General features: G+C 36.2%; 1 protein-coding gene across 5 annotated transcripts; it reads right to left on the bottom strand.

The window, feature by feature from the left end:
• Positions 1–2,618: 2,618 nt before the first annotated feature.
• Positions 2,619–18,311, bottom strand: ELMOD2 (ELMO domain containing 2). Of its 5 annotated transcripts, none has more exons than XM_039338920.1 (9): positions 17,846–18,311; positions 16,749–16,896; positions 15,826–15,854; positions 12,392–12,489; positions 9,776–9,905; positions 7,552–7,685; positions 6,874–6,942; positions 5,794–5,927; positions 2,619–3,979 (listed from the first exon to the last, which is right to left on the bottom strand). In XM_039338920.1, exons 1-9 carry the CDS (start codon positions 17,882–17,884, stop codon positions 3,828–3,830), a joined length of 933 nt encoding a protein of 310 aa, XP_039194854.1. In that variant the 5' UTR covers positions 17,885–18,311; the 3' UTR covers positions 2,619–3,827. The 5 variants fall into 5 exon arrangements, with proteins under 5 accessions (XP_039194854.1, XP_039194857.1, XP_039194856.1 ...); XM_039338923.1 differs by lacking the exon at positions 17,846–18,311 and adding an exon at positions 17,683–17,814; XM_039338922.1 differs by lacking the exon at positions 17,846–18,311 and adding an exon at positions 17,625–17,744.
• Between the last annotated feature and the right edge of the window lie 776 nt (positions 18,312–19,087).

Below are 19,087 nucleotides of genomic sequence, written 5' to 3'. Positions count from 1 at the left end.
TATTTTTATCTGATTGACTTTAAATGTCCATACCTGGGATTCCAATATTCAAAATTATTAAAGACATATATATATATATATATATATATATATATATATATATATATATATATATATGTAGGTCTTTGGTTGTTCGGGTTTTCTCCCCACCATCCTTAGAAACCCCAAAGATAAAATTGAATTAGAAAATCAAGGAGTATACGAAATCCCATGCACCACTTGTCCCACCACATACATCGGACAAACCAACAGAAGAATAAGTGCACGCATTGAAGAACATAAGAACTCAGTCAAAAAAGAGGAACCAACATCTTCCCTGGTCCAACACCTTAAAGCCACAGGACATGAAATTGACTTTAAAAATACCAGAACCATTGCCAAAAGTGAACATTTTAATAACAGAATAATCAGAGAAGCCATCGAGATAGAAAAACGCCCACACAGCATGAACAAGCGAGATGATACCTCCCGCCTACCAGCCATTTGGAAACCCGCCCTTATTGACAAACGACTCCCTAACACAAAAAATGATACCAGACCCACACTCACAAAAACCACACAGGATGTCACCACCAAACATCCACGCAAAAAACAAACCCAAAGCCACACTGACTATGAGGCACGACCACAAACCAGAAGCCAGACCACAGCTGCATCATTAGCCACTTTAAACCCCCCCAATCCATACATGAAGCAAACTGACACCCTCCATGAAGAGGAAGCACGACCACGAACGCGAAGCCAAGGAATGGCAGGGCAGCCCAAAATCTTGAATCCCTCTGCAACTCAGACTAACCTGAGCACAACCAAACAGAACACTCCCCCAGCCAATCAGAGCACAGCCAACCCCCCAGCCAATCAGAGCACAGCCAACCCCCCAGCCAATCAGAGCACAGCCAAGCCCCTAACCAATCAGAACACACCTCCACCCAATCAGAACACAGCCAAGCTCCCACCCAATCAGTTCATACCTCCACTGGCAGTTAAAAGGAAGAAACAGCCAAGACCACACACTGCTGCTCGAGGCACGAAGCTGAAAGCACCAGCCTGAAGATGACGAATGGGACTTCGTCGAAACGTCGCCAAGACACTTCCAATTTTACGTGGGAGAAAACCCGAACAACCAAAGACCTACATACAAATACCCGCGAAAACCTCAGAAAACAAATATATATATATATATATATATATATATATATATATATATATATATATATATATGTATGTATGTATGTATGTGATTATTCATTAATATGAGGATCTTAAGAAGTGAATATGAAAGTTTCCAAGCATGAATGTCTCAGTTTGAGGTTTTGCCTTTAAACATTCATAAACCATATTCAGCCATTTTCTGAAAATAGTCACCACATGCTGTCAAAATTCTAAATATGCCCCATGCTTACAAAGGGAGGAAAATACTGTTCTAAAGCCTCAATTTTATAAGGATGGCGTTGCAACATATAGTAGTCCTTAACTCATAATTATTTGTTTAAGGACCATTCAAAGTTACAACTGTGCTTTAAAAAGTGACTTACAATCAATCCTTGCACTTATGACCCAAATATCATCATGATTTGGGCACTTAGCAATCGACATGTAAATTGACAGATATTTACTACAGTTGCAGTGTCCCAGAGTCACATAATTGCCATTTGTGGCTTTTTCAACTGGTTTCCAACAAGCATAGTCAATGAGAACGAGAGAAGCTAGATTTGCTTAATGACCATGTGATTTGCTTAATGACTGCAGTAAAAAAGTAATAAGATTAGGTGCAACCCATTTAATGACTAAACCATTAGCGATGGAAATTACAATCCCAATTGTGGCTGTAAATCAAGCACTATCTGTAACAGGTTGCAGCCCTTCACACAAAAGTGGGAACCAATTCATATATTTAACTATAGCAATGTTTCTGCATTTGCCCAAATATTACAAAAGATCAATGACAAACTTTTCTTTTTTCCCTGAATTGATAGCGTGACTACAAGACAGCCAAATTCTGAATGCCTATCTGTAAAAATAAAGTGTATTTGGGAGATCACAGTAGCTATTTCAGCATTCAGTATTTTATAAAATCTAGCCTAGAAAATGTGATATTTTTCCTTAAATATTAAAGAAATAGTATTGAACCCCCCTCACTATTACTAGTCTAAGGAAGTTGGCGCTTTTAACCATTGGAGAAAGATAAACACATACAACTGTTAATTAAATAACCAGTACATAATCTTGTGAAGGCTCTTATAGAGACAGCATGTGTAACCCACAACTGTATTATGATACCAATTAAAAGCAGGTTAATAAAATAATTAGATTAGCATGGGTGCTAGTGCAAAATACCAGTAAGATATAAACTGAAATTTTGGGTAAATTGACTTAGAACTTTTGGAATCCAATGTTTTGATGTATTTTACAACAAACCTAATCTTTATATTATGAAAAACTTTCTTATAATTAAAAAAACATTTCAGTCAATAATGAATTCAATCCAATTATATGCCGTGAACAAATATCTCCAGTATTCCCATACAACTATATGAGTTTCTTAATTTTTGTTTTGCAACAGGAATTCCTGATTTATAACAAAGCATAATTATATATATAAAATGAGAGCTCAGTAGGACAGTGCAGACCATTTTTAATGTGTCCAACATGCATTTTACATAGTATCTAATGTTCATAATAAATTTTGCCCAAGTTGTCATATATAATTGTATTTTCTTTAAATATTCTTCAAATATTTTGATTCACTTTTTCTGGATTGGTGATATAATTTGCACACACATTTTTAGTCAGCAAGATTAAATATGCCCAATTCCAGTATTAAATATTATAACAGAGGCACATCCTAGGAGCTATCTAAAAATCAATTAATCCCAGCTCCAGGGATGATACTCAACTGCTTTAAATAAAAGGCACTTTAATAATCTTAATCATTCCGTCCATCTCTCAAATGTCAACAAGGCTAAATACAAAGTTTAGGGGGAAAAAAGTCTGTATAGATTTTCAACATGAGTACAATTCTAGTACCTAGATTGTCTGAGAATTATATATGTAGTCCTCAATGAGTGATACATTGAAAAAAGAATGTACTAATTATTATCTTCTATTAAATACTTTAAGTTCTATATTATATAACTCCTAAATGTTGTTAAATGAAAAAACAGATGGAGGGAGGACAGAGATTGATATTTGATGGCAATAGAGGCAAAATTTATTTAGTTTTATATTTTATGGTAGTGTATAACATTTCTTTTGAAATGAAAGATTAATCTACGAGTTTCTATCTACACACATCCAAAAGGAGATAAAACAGTTAGTGAATATGACTAAGTAAGGACACTAAAGACAGCTTTCATTCATTCAAGTAACATACTACTTATTGATGTATACATTCTTTTCCAAATCATAATAGAGCACTAAAGCTTCCATATTTGAAAAGAACAAGATATACAATATAAAAAATCTACAACAAATTTTCCATTAATGAACTGTCATAACATCTTTTACTGTAAATCAAGTATCAATCAAATTTGGATATGAATCTATAGCTGAGCAACATGATAAAGTTCAACAATTATTTTACACCTTCTACTAAGTGTAGAAAAATTGTGAGGTCTTATGATCCAATGAGGATCTTTATATTAAAAAAATTATCTTTCAAATACAATGTTCAGTCTTAAATAAGTATTGATTGTCCAAGCATATTTTCTATAAAAATAATAATGGATGTATAAACCTTTGAGCAATAAATGGAATTTTTGGTTGAATACCAGAGTTTCGATCAAGTGCATAATATTTATGTACAGAACTCAAAGAATCACACATTTCTAGTTTTCAGTTTTTAAGGCAAGGACCACATCATAATCCAGGAGAAGTCTTTTGATTTTGTCATGAAACTTCTCTCTATACTGGTTGAAGTACATAATACTCTCCGGTTTCTCTTCAAACCAAAAATTGTCAAATTCGTACGTCAAATAACCTGTGAAGACCAAAAAAATCAAACACTTGTTGTGAGGATATAATATTAGAGATAAGTAAATTTTTAAAAAATATTTTTCCATTATTAAAACGAGTTACTTAAGTACATAAGAATAGCTTTGTGAATCAAGCCAAGGCTTGTCAAAAAATTGGAGAGAACTGAGGCTCAGGATCAACTGCTCTTGATAGATTTGTCTTGTATTAATTTATCTATTTTTTTTAAAGTTATCAATATTACCAACACAGCTCGTGATAATTAATTCCACAAATTAATTATGTGTGGGGTTAGAAATGCTATATTTTGCCTTTTCAAAATAAGGCAAATCATTGGATTACATCCATTCAATTAATGGAAATAAAGTTGTTCACTCTCACTACGTCATACATGTTATAACTCTTGATCATCTTCTTCCTGGTTACTTCCCCTCCTCCCCAAGCTGAAGTGTCCTAAAAGTTCCTACCTTTTTTAAAGGAAGATATTTGATCTCCTAAATATTTCCAGTATTTCTTCCAGTTTTATAATACCACTTTTTAGATGTGGTAACTTGTACTGCACACAATGCTATAGATGTGGCATACTATAGTTTTGCATAAATGTATTATTTATTGTTCTATGTCAGTGGTTCTCAACCTGTGGGTTGGGACCCCATTTGGGGTCGAATGACCATTTCACAGGGGTCACCAAACAAGGCTGTCCGCCATTTTTCCCCCTTTTCTTTGACCACGCCCCTGGCACCCGGTGATGTATAAGTGGTTGGGGGTCACCACAACATGGGGAACTGTATTATGGGGTCGTGGCATTAGAAAGGTTGAGAATCACTGTTCTATATCCTTCTCTAAATGCAATCCTTAGAACTGAAAAATTATTTTAGATACATCCAAAATTTAGTCACCATGAATTTTAAAGAGCATTTTCCTCGTTTTGTGAAACTAATACAGGAAGTCCTCCAATTATAACCAATTGTTTAGCAATCATTTAAAGTTATAATGGTATTGAAGAAAGAGATTTACAACCAGTGCTCACACTTACATCCATCGCGGCACCTCATAGTGTGATGTCTCCTGTGAGTGGGGCAGCACACATCACATTATCAAAATTCGGGTGCTTGGCAACCAGCATGCACTTACGGTGGTTGCAGCGTCCCAAGGTCATGTGATCACCATTTGTGACCTTTCCAGCCAGCTTTCAACAATTAAAGACAATGGGGGAGCGGATTCACTTAACAACTGCAGTAATTTACTTAACAACTATGGCAAAAAAAGGTTATAAAATTGACCAGGATTTACTTAGCATCTGCCTTCCTTAGCAGTGGAAATTCTGCCCCCAATTGGGCTACCTACATTTTCACTTCAACCTTCAGCGCAAAAGGGGCTGGCACCTACGCTACATGGTACTGGGGCTACACCAGTGGTTTGGAACAGTTTCCTGACAAAGATCAGTCTAGCCCCTTCCTTCCTGGGTTTTTGGAAAACGGTGAAGATTTCACTAAGAGCATTCTCTTAGCTTGCATATGATACCAAGGTTTTTTATTATTTTTTAATGTTGCTCCTTATCTTTATTATTATTTCTTGTTTGGGGTTTTAAACTAGGTTGGTAGCTGAGAGACATCTGGTTGTAGCAAAATAGAAATCTGTTGAATGAATAAACTTTGCAACAAGTCTTACATTTTCCCCCAAATATTTCTATAACAATTTAAACTGAATGGTACTTAATACAATAAGAAAAACTACTAATTTCTAAACAGATTGTGGAACAGCTTGCTCCAAAAATATAGAAGCCAGCCATCTCTCTAAAGGACAGTTGCAAATACTCACAGTAAAACTGATGGAAATCGTTCAGCTGAGGAGCACCAGGAACCAAGTTGTAAAAGTGGCTCTTTAAAAGTCCTTTAGTTAACAGACTGTAAGCCATCTCTGTCAAATTTATTCCAACGATTGCATAAGAGTATCTGCAATAAACAAACAAATGAATAAATGTTGCCTTCTTAATAGAATGAAACCTTCTCAATCACTTGTATATTATCTGGGGGTATTCCTAGAGTCATCCTTGCTAGGGCTTCCTATTGCTAACTTTGGTCAATCTATCAATTAGAAATAGTCCTTGCTTAATGACTGGCTGCTTAGTACCATTTGAAGTTATGTCGGACCCCCACCCTAGCTAATTACCAGGAATTTTTGAAATTTGGACAGCTGCATTCTCCTACCCATAGTCACCTAATTGCATTTCAGACACTTGGCAACCAGTTTGGATTTATCACTGTTTGCACAGTTCCATGGTCATGTGAGCATAACCTTCAGTGGAGGGTTGTTTTTTTTTTGCCAGTTTTGCTACTTTCAGTTTCCAGAAAAAAATGTCCATTGAGGAAAACAAGTTTGCTTAATTATCCTGTGGGCTTTCCCTTAACAACTATGGCATTCACTTAACAATCACGGTGTTCGCTTGATGACCATGGCGTTTGTTTAGCAACCACTGCAAAGCTGTCATAAAAATGGGTAATTACAGACTCGATTATCATCATAACTTGAGGACTACCTGTATCTCCTTTTCTGGTTCAAGCACTGATAACCTATATTAGAATACTGCAATGCAACCTAAATGGGTCCATCCTTTATTTGGTTTGAAAGTTCAAGATGGAGCAGAATGCAGTGGCCAGGTTGCTGAGTAGAGTATATGGCCATGTACATTACACCTTTGTTAAAGCATATACAAAGAAAATAATTTCTACTGTACAACTTAGTGACTTACTTTTACAAATACTCACACACATATACATCTTTTAATAAAGATGGTATCTCTGAGCCTTGAAATTAATGCTGGACAAATAAACTAATTATTACATTCAGACTTGGTTTTCCTCCATGTTTAAAAAAATAAGTAACTGAGATGCCACTTACCCAAGTTTTGGATGATTTGAACGAACAAGGATTTGACGAGCTTCATGAGGATAATGTTTACTAAAATATCTGAAAAAGACATAAAAATATTGTTCGAAATCATTGCACTGGAGTTAAGTGCGCTACGGTATGTCTAGTTTAACGAAGAGAAGGATGAGGGAGGACATGATAGCAGTGTTGCAATATCTCAGGGGCTGCCACAAAGAAGAGGGAGTCAAGCTATTTTCCAAAGCGACTGAAGGCAGGACAAGAAGCAATGGGTGGAAACTAACCAAAGAGAGAAGCAACCTAGAACCTAAGGAGAAACTTCCCGACAGTGAGAACAATTAACCAGTGGAACAACCTGCCTCCAGAAGCGGTGAATGCGCCAACACTGGAAGTTTTTAAGAAGAAACTGGACAGCCATTTGTCCAAAATGTTATAGGGTTTCCTGCCTGAGCAAGGGGTTGGACTAGATGACCTCCAAGGTCCCTTCCAACTTTATCATTATTATTATAGTATATTAAACTGAGTTAATAAGTAAGATTAGCATTTCCTTGAAGACAAATTAGCATATCTGATTTGAACAAGTAATCAATAACATATTTTCCATTAATAGCAGTAAATACATAGCCAATGTAATATATAAAACTTTAACTTTAAATCATGGAAAAGTAGACTTATATACTTTATACTTACAGAAGATTAGTTAATCCCAGCATTCCCATTCCTCTGAAGTCTGTTTTAGGGTCATCACCTTGGAAACCAATATCACACCACTGCTTTGTGATTCTGGCCTTCAGTTTTTCATGGGGCATTAACAAATTCCAGAGCTGCACAAATATGCTTCTATTAATTTAATTTCTAAGATTATTTTAAGTAATTCTAATTTGTATCAAAATTGATGCAATGTCTACTTTAATAAGCAAAATCATATCATTTAAGTACACACACACCCACCAACCAATCATAGAAATGTTACCATAAGGTCTACTTATAAAAGTCTGCCATACCTACAAATCAAGAGTCCCTGGTATACCGTTTTCTCATTCACATAAAACCTGGTTCATATATTTATTTACTTAACTAATTTATATGTTATCCATCTTATGACAACACTGGGAACTGAGGGACACGCAACATGGGCTTTGTGGTACCAACAACAAGGACTTTGTAATAGTGTTGTACTTGCTAGTTTTCTTGTGTTTTAATTTATCTTATTTTTCTCTTTTTAAAAATTAATATTAACAATTTATTAGAACCTTGCAGGGTGGAATGTAAAAAGCTTTCTATCTAAGTAATTGAATCTTGTTAGTGCTGACTGTACAATGATACATTGTAACACATTCCTCCCACTGGACAAGGCATGCCCAGCGTGCCATTCTTTCAATACAGGAAACTGTTTCATCGAATGGGAAAGAGCTGAGGAAGGTGTTCATGGAAGCACATATATGTAGGGGAAGCTGAGAAAACTTTCACACTGGGCAAAACCACTTGTTACGTCACCCAAGGGCTGAGACAAAGGATGCTTTGGCATGGTACGATCCCTTTAAGCAGAAAACCAGTCCCATATAGCCCAGGAGTGTAGTGCAAAGGTGGCATTTGGCACAGCTTGGCCCCTTTACACTGTTTTTTTTTTTCTTTTTGTCCTTTTTCACTTTGCAAAGTCAGGCTCATATGGCCAGTCAGCCAGGCCAGACACACCTTGTCAGCAGTGGGAATAAAAATGCAGCCACAATTGTCAGCTGGTGCACAAAACAGAATGGCAGAGGTCTCAGAGTGTAGGTGGTGAGGTCAATTGGGTCTAGCCTAGACTGGGGCAGCTGCAGATTTCTGGGACATGGCAAGCAGCTCCAGAGCTACAGAGATGTGGGGCTGCTTGCTGTCCTGCAAAGCAGGGTGCAGGGTAGCCAAAGCGCCCGAGATGGGGAAGAGGGAACTGGTGAGTTGAGACAGTCCTTTTTCTTACTGAGGCTCAGGACTGGAAGCGACTAAGCTGAGAATGGCTTTGACTGGGGTGGCTCTTGGCTAACTGGTGAAATTTGTTTAACAAGGCAATGGGATTTGTTAGGACTGTGGTTACTAAGCGATCTGGTCACATGATATCATTTTATGACCACATTGCTTAGTCCCAACTGGTAAGTCGATGACTATCTGTAGTAAAGATAACATTTTATCAGACATAGCATAGCATGTTCCTGCTATGAAAAACTTCTAAGTTCTATTTTTTTGTTCACAAATAAATTGTTTTATAAAATGTTACAAAACCCCCTGAGACTTGCAACCTCCTACCAGCTTTCCCATTGTTTTCCATTCCGAGTAAACTAGATAAGAAACAGACAAGATGAACTAGTTTTACTTTACTGTAAAGTTACAGTAACAGAATTTTGCAAGTCTGAAGAAACAAACTTCCTGCCTTCACTTTTAATTGTTTGATCCATTAGACTGGGTCCTTCGTAAGTTTCATTCTCTGCAGGCTTCTCTCTTTCTTGTCTAATAATTCCCTAGGCAGCTTCTCATCCAGTTTCCCCAAGGGCGTTCATACATTCCATTCCACCAATTTTGTTGTGGGAAGCTGGCTACTATTCAATTATTCGTTATTTAAAAATATCCTTATACCAGAATCACCTTATATGGTCACACACTCCAATATATAATTATGTTAAGTACTTCTTTTTATCTGTTCTAGACAAGTTGGTAAATCAATTTCATTAAATGATACTGTGTTATTAGTGACTCTAGAATATACCGTATCCATATATCTTCTCCCTCTTTATTAACTCCTTCCATGTTGCCATTACTAATAAGAAATATTGAGATTTAAAGTAAATCTTGTGTAAAACAAATTCATTTTATTCTATGATTTTTATGTTATATAATTAAGCAATTTAAATTTGTAACACAGAAGTACTAAAATGTTCACCTCCATTAATTGCTCTTCATGTTCTTTATTGTCTGAATTATATACTTGTTTTTTGAGATCTTCCACTGCCAAACAGAGTTTCTTGTAGCCTGATATTTGGAGTAAAGATGATTGTAGCTTTGAAGCAAACCTACCATAAATTGAAAATTCAGAGAATTCTAAGTAACATGTGATGCAATGTGACATAATGTTCAACTGCAAAACAAATAGTACTAACAAAACCAAATATTCTATGACAGAAGTGAAATATGTAACTTTGATTTTATAAATACCTGTTTTGTCAATCTAAGATCTATGCCAGGCATTAGAGTATTCCAGTTCTGACCTACCATATTATTGAGTCAAAGTTCCACATAATTACAGTGTGGTATTAAAAAATGTTAAGACTTCCCCATAATTTTTCTGTTCTCTCTTTATGCACATATGTCTAGTTTGATTTCGGTCACAGCTCCTACCTATGGTGCACCTATCCACTGGAGGGGGGCAGTGAGGGGGAAAATAACACACTAACAACACAACACCAACAAACATGTTATATCTCTACTATAGTTTCAATCTACACTTGCAAATTTTGTAAAAAGTAGCAGCAGTCATCAAGCAATCACTGGATAGAAAAATATATTATACCACTGAAATTATACCAATTCCATTACCTAATCTTGTATTCTCTGCTTTCAAATACCTTGGATGATCAAAATTTGGAATAATGAAGTCATATTTAACAGTCACAAACAAGTGGCTGTTCAGAAACCATGATATACCAAGATATCCTATCTAGTTTTGACAAATTATAATGCTAAATAGTGTGCACAATTATTAGTCAAGTGAGAATTTTGACCATATCATCAACACCCTATATCAACGTGTGCATAATTATTAGGCAGCTTCTTTTCCTCAGGCCAAAAAAAGAGATTTAATTGACTCTGAAAAATCAAAAATTTAAAAAGTCTTTCAGAGGGATGCAGCGCTCTTGAAATTGCTAAGGTACTGGGACGTCATCACAGAACCATTAAATGTTTTGTTGCAAATAGTCAACAGGGTCGCAAGAAATCTGTTGAGAGAAAAAGATGAACATTAACTGCCAAAGATTTGAGAAGAATCCAACATGAAGTTACCAGGAACTCATTATCCTCCAGTGTTGTCATATTCCAGAACTGCAACTTACCTGGAGTGCCCAGAAGTACAAGGTATTCAATGCTCAGAGACATGGCCAAGATAAGGAAGGCTGAAACCTGACCACCACTGAACAAGACATATAAGTTGAAACGGCAAAACTGGGCCAACAAACATCTGAAGACAGATTTGTCAAAGGTTTTATGGACTGATGAGATGAGAGTGACTCTTGATGGACCACATGGTTGGGCTCATGGCTGGATCAGTAATGGGCATAGAGCAGACATGTCAAACTCGCGACGTCACGTGATGTTGTGCAACGTATCGGAGCTTTTTTCCCATTGCCGGCAATGGGGTGGGCACGGTTTCCTGGTGACGTATCTGGCCCGTGGGCTGGCAGTTTGACACCCCGGGCATAGAGCTCCACTGCGACTCAGACGCCAGCAAGGTAGAGGTGGGGTACTGGTAAGGGCTAGTAATATTAAAGATGAGCTAGTTGGTCTTTTTCAGGTTGAAGATGGACTCAAAATCAACTCCCAAACCAGTTTTTAGAAGACATTTTCTTCAAGCAGTGGTACAGGAAAAAGTCTGCATCTTTCAAGAAGACCATGATTTTTATGCAGACCAATGCTCTATTGTATGCATTGAAGTATTCCACTGCGTGGCTAGCCAGTAAAGGCCTCAAAGATGAATGAATAATGACATGGCCCCCTTCCTCACCTGACCCAAACCCTATTGAGAACATGTGGGCCCTTCTTAAATGGGAAATTTATGGCGAAGGAAAACAGTACACCTTTCTGAACAGGGTCTGGGAGGTTATGGTTGCTGCTGCACAAAATGTTGATCGTCAACAGATCAAGAAACTGGCTATATTGATCACTGATTTTTTTTTTTGAAATGTTAGAAATGTTTATTTGTACATTTTGAGTTGTTTGTTTATTATTCTCACCTTAACAGATGCAAATAAATGACTGAGATGGGCAAATTTTTGTTTTTCATTTAGTTGCATAATAATTCTGTACACTAATAGTTACCCAATAATTGTGCACACATATTGTCATAAAAAGCCAAAACCTCACTTTTACTTTCTTAAATATTCAGATTTGAGGTTTATTAACATTTTGGATTGACCAAGAGCACTGTAGTTGTTGAATAAGAAAATTAATCCTCCAAAATATAACTTGCCTAATAATTGTGCACAGTGAAATGTAAGACTACATATTCACTTCTTCAGTTATACTGCAATGTTTCATAATAATTACCATTAATTTAACAAGACAGTATCTTCCACTGAGTAGAATAATTAATTTATTACTTTAAGTGAAAGAAATTTCAGTTAATTCTCTATTTATGCCAATATTAATAAATTTACCAGCTTAATCACATCATATAGTAAATTTAAATGTGAACTTACTTCTTTCACATTTAATCTAAGATTAAAATTAAGATTAATCTAAATTAAGATTTTTCTTGAGATTGTAGCAGAGGCCGTAACAGACATACCCTACATCTTTCTGTACTTTAATCTTCTTTTCTTCTATTATGCACGCAACACATTTTTCCACTTCATCTTCAGTAGTGTTCAAAGCATTTTGCAAGGACTAAATGAAACAAAGTAGAAAATTAAAGTAAAATTAAAATTAAAAATATATAATATTGATAAGTAATATTTAAAGCTTCAGAAAATATCTGAATATCATCATTAATCAGTTAAGGTTTCCACAGATTATGAGGATCATGAATTTTAAGTAATTCAATTACATATGCATAAATTAAGTTATGTATAAAACAAACACTCCAAATAAAAGGTTTTTAAATAGTACAGCCATCTTTTAGTTTGAAGCAACTGTTCAGCTTGTATAAAAATCTACCTAAAGGCGGACTCCTTACCAAGATGGCTGCTGAACAGTAGGAACTTTTCTTTTTCCTGATGATGATCTGCTGATTTTGCTGCCAAAGCTGATTCTTTGGCATGGCTGCTCCCTATATTTGAATGGGAGTACTTAGGAATAATCCAAGATGGCTGTTGGATGGCCGTGGATCCTCCTGAGAAGGGGAGTCTTGAAGATATCAGTTCCCTTTGGGAGCAGTTAGAAAGCCACTGGGCAATTCATTTTCTTAAGCATGCTTGGGTTTTAACTTCACCTTTTGAATCCTCTGTGTTACTTTGCTTTTTATCTTTAAAAGTTGACTGTTGGCTGAATGCTGATTTATTTTAACCCCTGCTGGACTCTGTTTTTTTTTTCTTTTGATTTATGTAGTGGTTTTGAATAATTTTTGCTTCTCCATAAGGAAACACAGCATGTCCTTGGATAGTGAAAGTGCTTTTACTTGATTTACATTTTTATTGGGCATTCACTACAGAGATTTTGTATTTCATCAATTTGCAAAAAAAATGAAGTTTATCTTTCTTAATCTTTGTTTTAATCTTGGGTTGAAATATCCAGATAATATCTTCCCTGCTCTTTTACTTTTTCTTATTCTGCTTTGAGGAACTCTCTTATTAACTACATTGAGCAACAATGTATTAGATTTACAGACAAGGGAAGGAGGCTGGCACTTGAAAAAAGACTGTTTGGTAATCTTGTCTTTTACTGTTATTATTGTTCTTCCTGTTAACTAGCGTTATTAATATAATGTATAGATGACAGGTGACAACTTGCAAATAGAATTAGTAGTTTAGTAGTTTAAAATACTTTGGCCTGTGGAAACTAATATTGTTGTAATATGTTAATCAGCATTCAGCTAGGGGAGACAATATATATACAATATACATGTTAAGTCTTTTTCAATGCACTTTTAAAAATTTTTTTTCTTTATTTCTTAAATTTTTGGGGTGTTTTATATTTTAATTTTTTTTGAATAAAATACAAATAAATTGAAAAAAAAATCTACCTAAACAGCAGAATCTAAATTGAAATAGTTGCTCAGAAATAGCACTCGATACGGTTTATTCTACATTTAGGATTGTTACCTTACTTCAGAAATTATTTGATAACCATGAAAAAAATATTGGTTTATTTAACAGATATACTGTAGAAGGGTAAGCAAATCTTCGCATTCTGAGAATCATTTATTTGACTTCTATCTCATGTTTTCTTCAAGAGCTGAAGGCAGTGTATTTAGTTCTTTATTTTCTCTTTTTGTCTAAAAACCTTGTGATATAGGTTAAGCTAAGAAAGAGTGACTGGGTCAAAATTACCAAGTAAGCTTCTTTGGATGAGATAATGTAACAGTAATAATCTATTTAGTTTTTCAATTGGAATGAAAACATCAGACATTCCTAAAAAACATCTTCTGATTGATTACATTTCCAACATACATTTGCACATCCTTATAGTTCTTTGACAATTTAATTGTTAAGCACCAATCCAAAGGTGCTCTGGTGGACATGTAAGAGAGCTAAGAATTATTGGAATCAGATATGTATTTTAATTCAGAGACTTTGCTTTGATGGGAGAAAAAACTTTGTCTAACGTCATCTCTACTTGGAAACAACTTAGCCTTTTTGCATGAAATGTGGGGAAAAAAGAAAATTTAACTAGATTTGTTTGATCTCAAAAAAAATTGTACATTATCATCTAATTTAGTTCAAAAGATTATTATTTTTTTGTTTTTATATCAAAGTTGGTAATTATTTTCTGCTGTAGTTCTTTTGTTGACTGTACCCCCAGTTTTGTTTTCCTTTCCCCCATCTCTCTAATTGGAATGCCACAACAGTTGTAAATGTGAAAATGTTCAGTGCCGTTGTAACTTTGAATGGTCACTAAATGAACTGTTGTAAGTCGAGGACTATCTGTAGTTGTAAAATGCAATGTCACATGACTGCAATGTGTAGTAATAGCAATACTGGGCCATTCTAGTTGCCAAGATGTACAGGTCATTAAGTTGGAAGAGATGGGAATCCCAAATAAGAAGTAAAGGGGTGCTGTGCAGAGGCCCTGGGAAGGATACTGCAATCCACATGTTAGTTTTAAGAGGCCCTGAAGGGCCTGAGAGGGCTAGCAGAGGCTGCATGAGAGTGGAGAGGGTGCTATGGGTGGGAGAAAAATTACTAGAGCAATTTGTGAACTTCCCTGCCAGGTTTGCCATTGACTTTGCTTCTGGGAAGCCGGCAGGGCACAAATGGCAATCACATGCCTGCAGTTTCCCCTGACATTGTAATTGTGATTAACAATCACATGACCATGGGGATACTACAAAGGCTGAAACTGGAAGAACTTGCAATATGTCCATTTTTTCAGCACCTCCATAACTTTGAATGGTCACTGGATGTAAGCCAAGGACTACCTGTAAATGGTTTTGGACTTTCCCAAAACTTATCAACTTAAAATATGAAATTACACAAAACAAAATGCAGTGCACAACTTTACTAACAAGGAAGATATTCATGAAAAAATGTTGCTGAGAATCTTGAAATAACCAAATTGAAGAAGCTGGATTTGGCAAGCATGCTTTTTAATTTCAGTTGCAGAACTCCCTGAAAGTTTTATAACTAACATATTCATAATCAGCACAACTGAATTTGACAGTGCTCTTTTTCTGAACTAATAATCAAGGTTAGTCAACTGTTTTAAATATATTGTGTGTGTCGCTGCTTACAAGTATAGAAAGTAAAGTGACTTGAGATTAGAAAGGCACATTTTATAATAGTGCAGAAAAGCCTTTGGTTTAGAGAGGTAGTCTGGGATCCTGTCAAGCAGGTCCCTTTTGCAATAACATGGCAAAACCTCTGACTACATTTCTCAAATGAATAAACATTATAACATGCAATGTTTTGAAGGAACAGGATGTTCTGTATTGCTAAAGCAGAATTTTAGACATTACGTATGTTGGAAACTGATTTTGAAATGCAAGTTAAAAACCAATTTTGATGGTCCTGTTCTCATAAGAAAAACAGGGGAAAATCCATTTTATACACACAAAATATATCCTACCTTATGCTTTGATGATTCCAGTGAATACTCTGCAATGATAAGTGTTAATTATGTTTATTAAAACTATTCACAAACTCCCAAATAACATTTCATGTTTACAAAGAATAAATTAGTGAACATTATTCTGATACAGCCTTGCAAATATTTTTATAACTCAGCAAAAAACATGTTAATGAATACTCAGGAAGTATGACAAGCAAACTATAGGTTTATTGTTTATTATGTCTTTTAAACCATTTGCATAACATGCCAAAATAAATTGTAACAACATCTGTCATAGTGTGAGAGCCACCTTTACTCATTACATGAGTCTTTGTACATGACCATGTTAACAATATGGAAAGTTTCAGCATGATATGATAATGGGTTAGGGCGTTAGGCTATCATCAATAGAGCTAATCAGATGTAAAAAACAAGAAGGAAGCACTAATATAGGCCTATGAAAACAGGAAGGTAGGACTTAAAAAGAAATAACTTAAATTAAACAAAATGAAAAATGGGGATAATAGTTCCAAATTCAGAAAACTAAGAAAAGATAAAAGTTAGGGGGGGGAAAGTCTAAGGGAAAAATAGCACAAAGGGATAAGTGTGTGTGTATGCGTGTGTGTATTTGTGTAGCCCCTCTTTAAGGGAGATGGACAGTTTAGAAATAAGAAATGTAAATAAATATATAAATAATCTAACTATTACTGTACCAACCTATATGGAAAAAAGATCCAATGTAAAAATAAGCTAATACTTAATGTATGTACCATGTATAACCAGATATTTGGCTTGCTATTACAAATCTCGCCAATTATTTAAATGCTACTAAAGGACTTTCAAAAAGTTATGAAAATTACATGGGATTTCAGATCATCTCTTGGCCTGTCATTGGCTAATATAAAAAAATTGTCATAATAATGTATAAACATATTTATTACCTATTCGTAGTGTTCTTTTTGCATTTTTCCTTGTGCCGTTGCAAATACGCTGCAATTCACATTTTCCAGTTACCAGTCTTAAGATCCACTTTAGCCAAAATCGAAAGATATTTGTATAGAAATATCTCCATAAGTCTATAATCATTTTCTATAAAAACATAGAAAAGAGGAAAAGGTAGCATAAAAAGCATTATAAAACTTGTTTATATACTAGAGCATTTGCACAGCCTAATCGCTTATTTTTAAAGAAAGACTGAACTGGGTAGCTTTTAATCAACTGATTTTACAATAAATTTATTATTTATTAAGCAAACAGCATACATAAGTTTACTGAAAAGTAAAGAATTTCAGATATTATTGCCTGTAAAGCTCTTGGTTTGATTTCATACTCTTCTGTTAACTAATTTTCTCCACAAAGCATCCGCCTACCTAAGCATTTATTCTGGATGCTAATCCTCTCTACAAACCATAAAGTTTAACAAAACAGCAGAATGGTATTTTAAAAATGCAAGTTACTTGCATTGCCAAGATTTCAATAATCTGCTCTCTGGTAATTTTTTATTTTTTATTTTGGAGCCAGATACCAATGTTTTCTAATCTGGTTTGAGCTAGTACCTCAATATACAAAGCCAAATATTGCAGTAGCGGCCTCAATAAACAATGCTTTAGTACTGAAAAAAATACACGTTTTCTCCCCCCTCCGCCTTCATAATGTGCCTTATTGCAGACGCTGATAACGGATCATTTTTCATTTGGCAGCTAGCTGCACAGAACCGAGTCCATATGAGGATTTTCTCCACCGTCCCGCTCCCCGAGCAAATTCCCTTATTCCCCACCCCACCATCGCTCGGGTGCCCGCCCTCCTTTAACCGTTACCAGGCTGGTTACATCATTCCAGAGAAACCCATCAAAACTGGCCACAGCCTCGCTTCACCTTCACCAGCCCTTCCTTCTTATCCTAAAAGGAAGTTGCCCTGCCACAGACCCGGAAGTGAGATGGGGCCGGGTAGGAGGTAACGGCATTTATCCACTCCTGTCATTTTGGAACTAGGCGTACAATTCCCCTCCCTTTTGTTTTTCTTTTCTTCCATTCCCACCTCCCTTGAAATGACTCGAACTGGCGCGTCGGCCTCCATGGAGACCACAGAAAGCCCGCCAAGTCCAAACAGGCGAATGCGAATCTCCCCTTTTGCGCTGGGCGGGGCTTTCAAGCTATCGGATCAGGTCCAGCAGCGAGAAGAGGCTGGTAACTGCCGCCGCCGCCGCCATTACAAGGCAACCGTTGCCACTACAGCTGAGAGACCGCGGCGTCTGGGCGTGTTAATGCTCCTGGAGGAGGTCGGTTCCGTCTTCTGGAAGGAAAGCTGGTGACGCCCCAATGAATCACTTAGCGACGACGGGGATCCCTCGGTCGTCATAAAGCGTCCTTTTGTAGCGCGGCATCTCCAATCACGGCATGAGATATTGTAGTTGCGAAATTTCAGGAGGAGGAAGAGGAAGCAGGTCTCAGTCTTTAATGAAAAGAAGGACTAGGGTGACATGATAGCAGTGCTCCAATATCTCAGGGGCTGCCACAAAGAAGAGGAAGTCAAGCTATTCTCCAAAGCACCTGAAGGCAGGACAAGAAGCCAATGGATGGAAACTAATCAAGGAAAGAAGCAACCTAGAACTAAGAAAAAAATCCTGAAAGTTAGAACAATTAATCAGCGGAACAACTTGCCTCCAAAAGTTGTGAATGCTCCAACACTGGAAGTTTTTAAGAAGAGATTGGACAACCATTTGTCTGAAACGGGTTTCCTCCCTGAGCAGGGGGTTGGACTAGAAGACCTCCAAGGTCCCTTCCTACTCTGTTATTTAGTCCAGAATTGGAGGTGGAGAAGTATTCCATGTATGTAAAAGTATCAATCATGTTTCAGCTGTTCATCCTCCGCTCTGGTATCTCATGGTTCCCCAAGTGTGGACTAGAGAACCTTGGAGATCCGCAAAAATCTTTCAAGGGTCCACAAAGTCAAATAAGTATTTTAACATTTCTAATGCAATATATGTGGATAGATATAACCCACATAAACCAAAACTTTTTGTGTCCTCTGTCATATTTAAGATTGTAAAAGGATACTGAGAACAAAATGTTTGAGAACCGCTATCGTATCTTATTGACATAAATGAACAACAGTCTGTAGTTAAGATTAATATATCATAATACTGTAGTACTTTATCAAATTGAAGATTCCTATAGTCGAATAAAACTTGGAACGGGAGAAGAACCAACAGGACAGAATGCTTCAGAAGTTGCTTCAGAAGACCAAAGTTGTCCCTTGAGATGGAGGGAACTACAACCT

Source organism: Crotalus tigris, unplaced genomic scaffold (assembly GCF_016545835.1).
Source record: "Crotalus tigris isolate CLP2741 ecotype Arizona unplaced genomic scaffold, ASM1654583v1 scf7180000017725.2566008, whole genome shotgun sequence".
NCBI classification, from domain to species: Eukaryota; Metazoa; Chordata; class Lepidosauria; order Squamata; family Viperidae; genus Crotalus; species Crotalus tigris.
The sequence above is the reverse complement of the archived record's forward strand: the minus strand, read 5'-3'. Positions and strand labels throughout refer to the sequence as shown.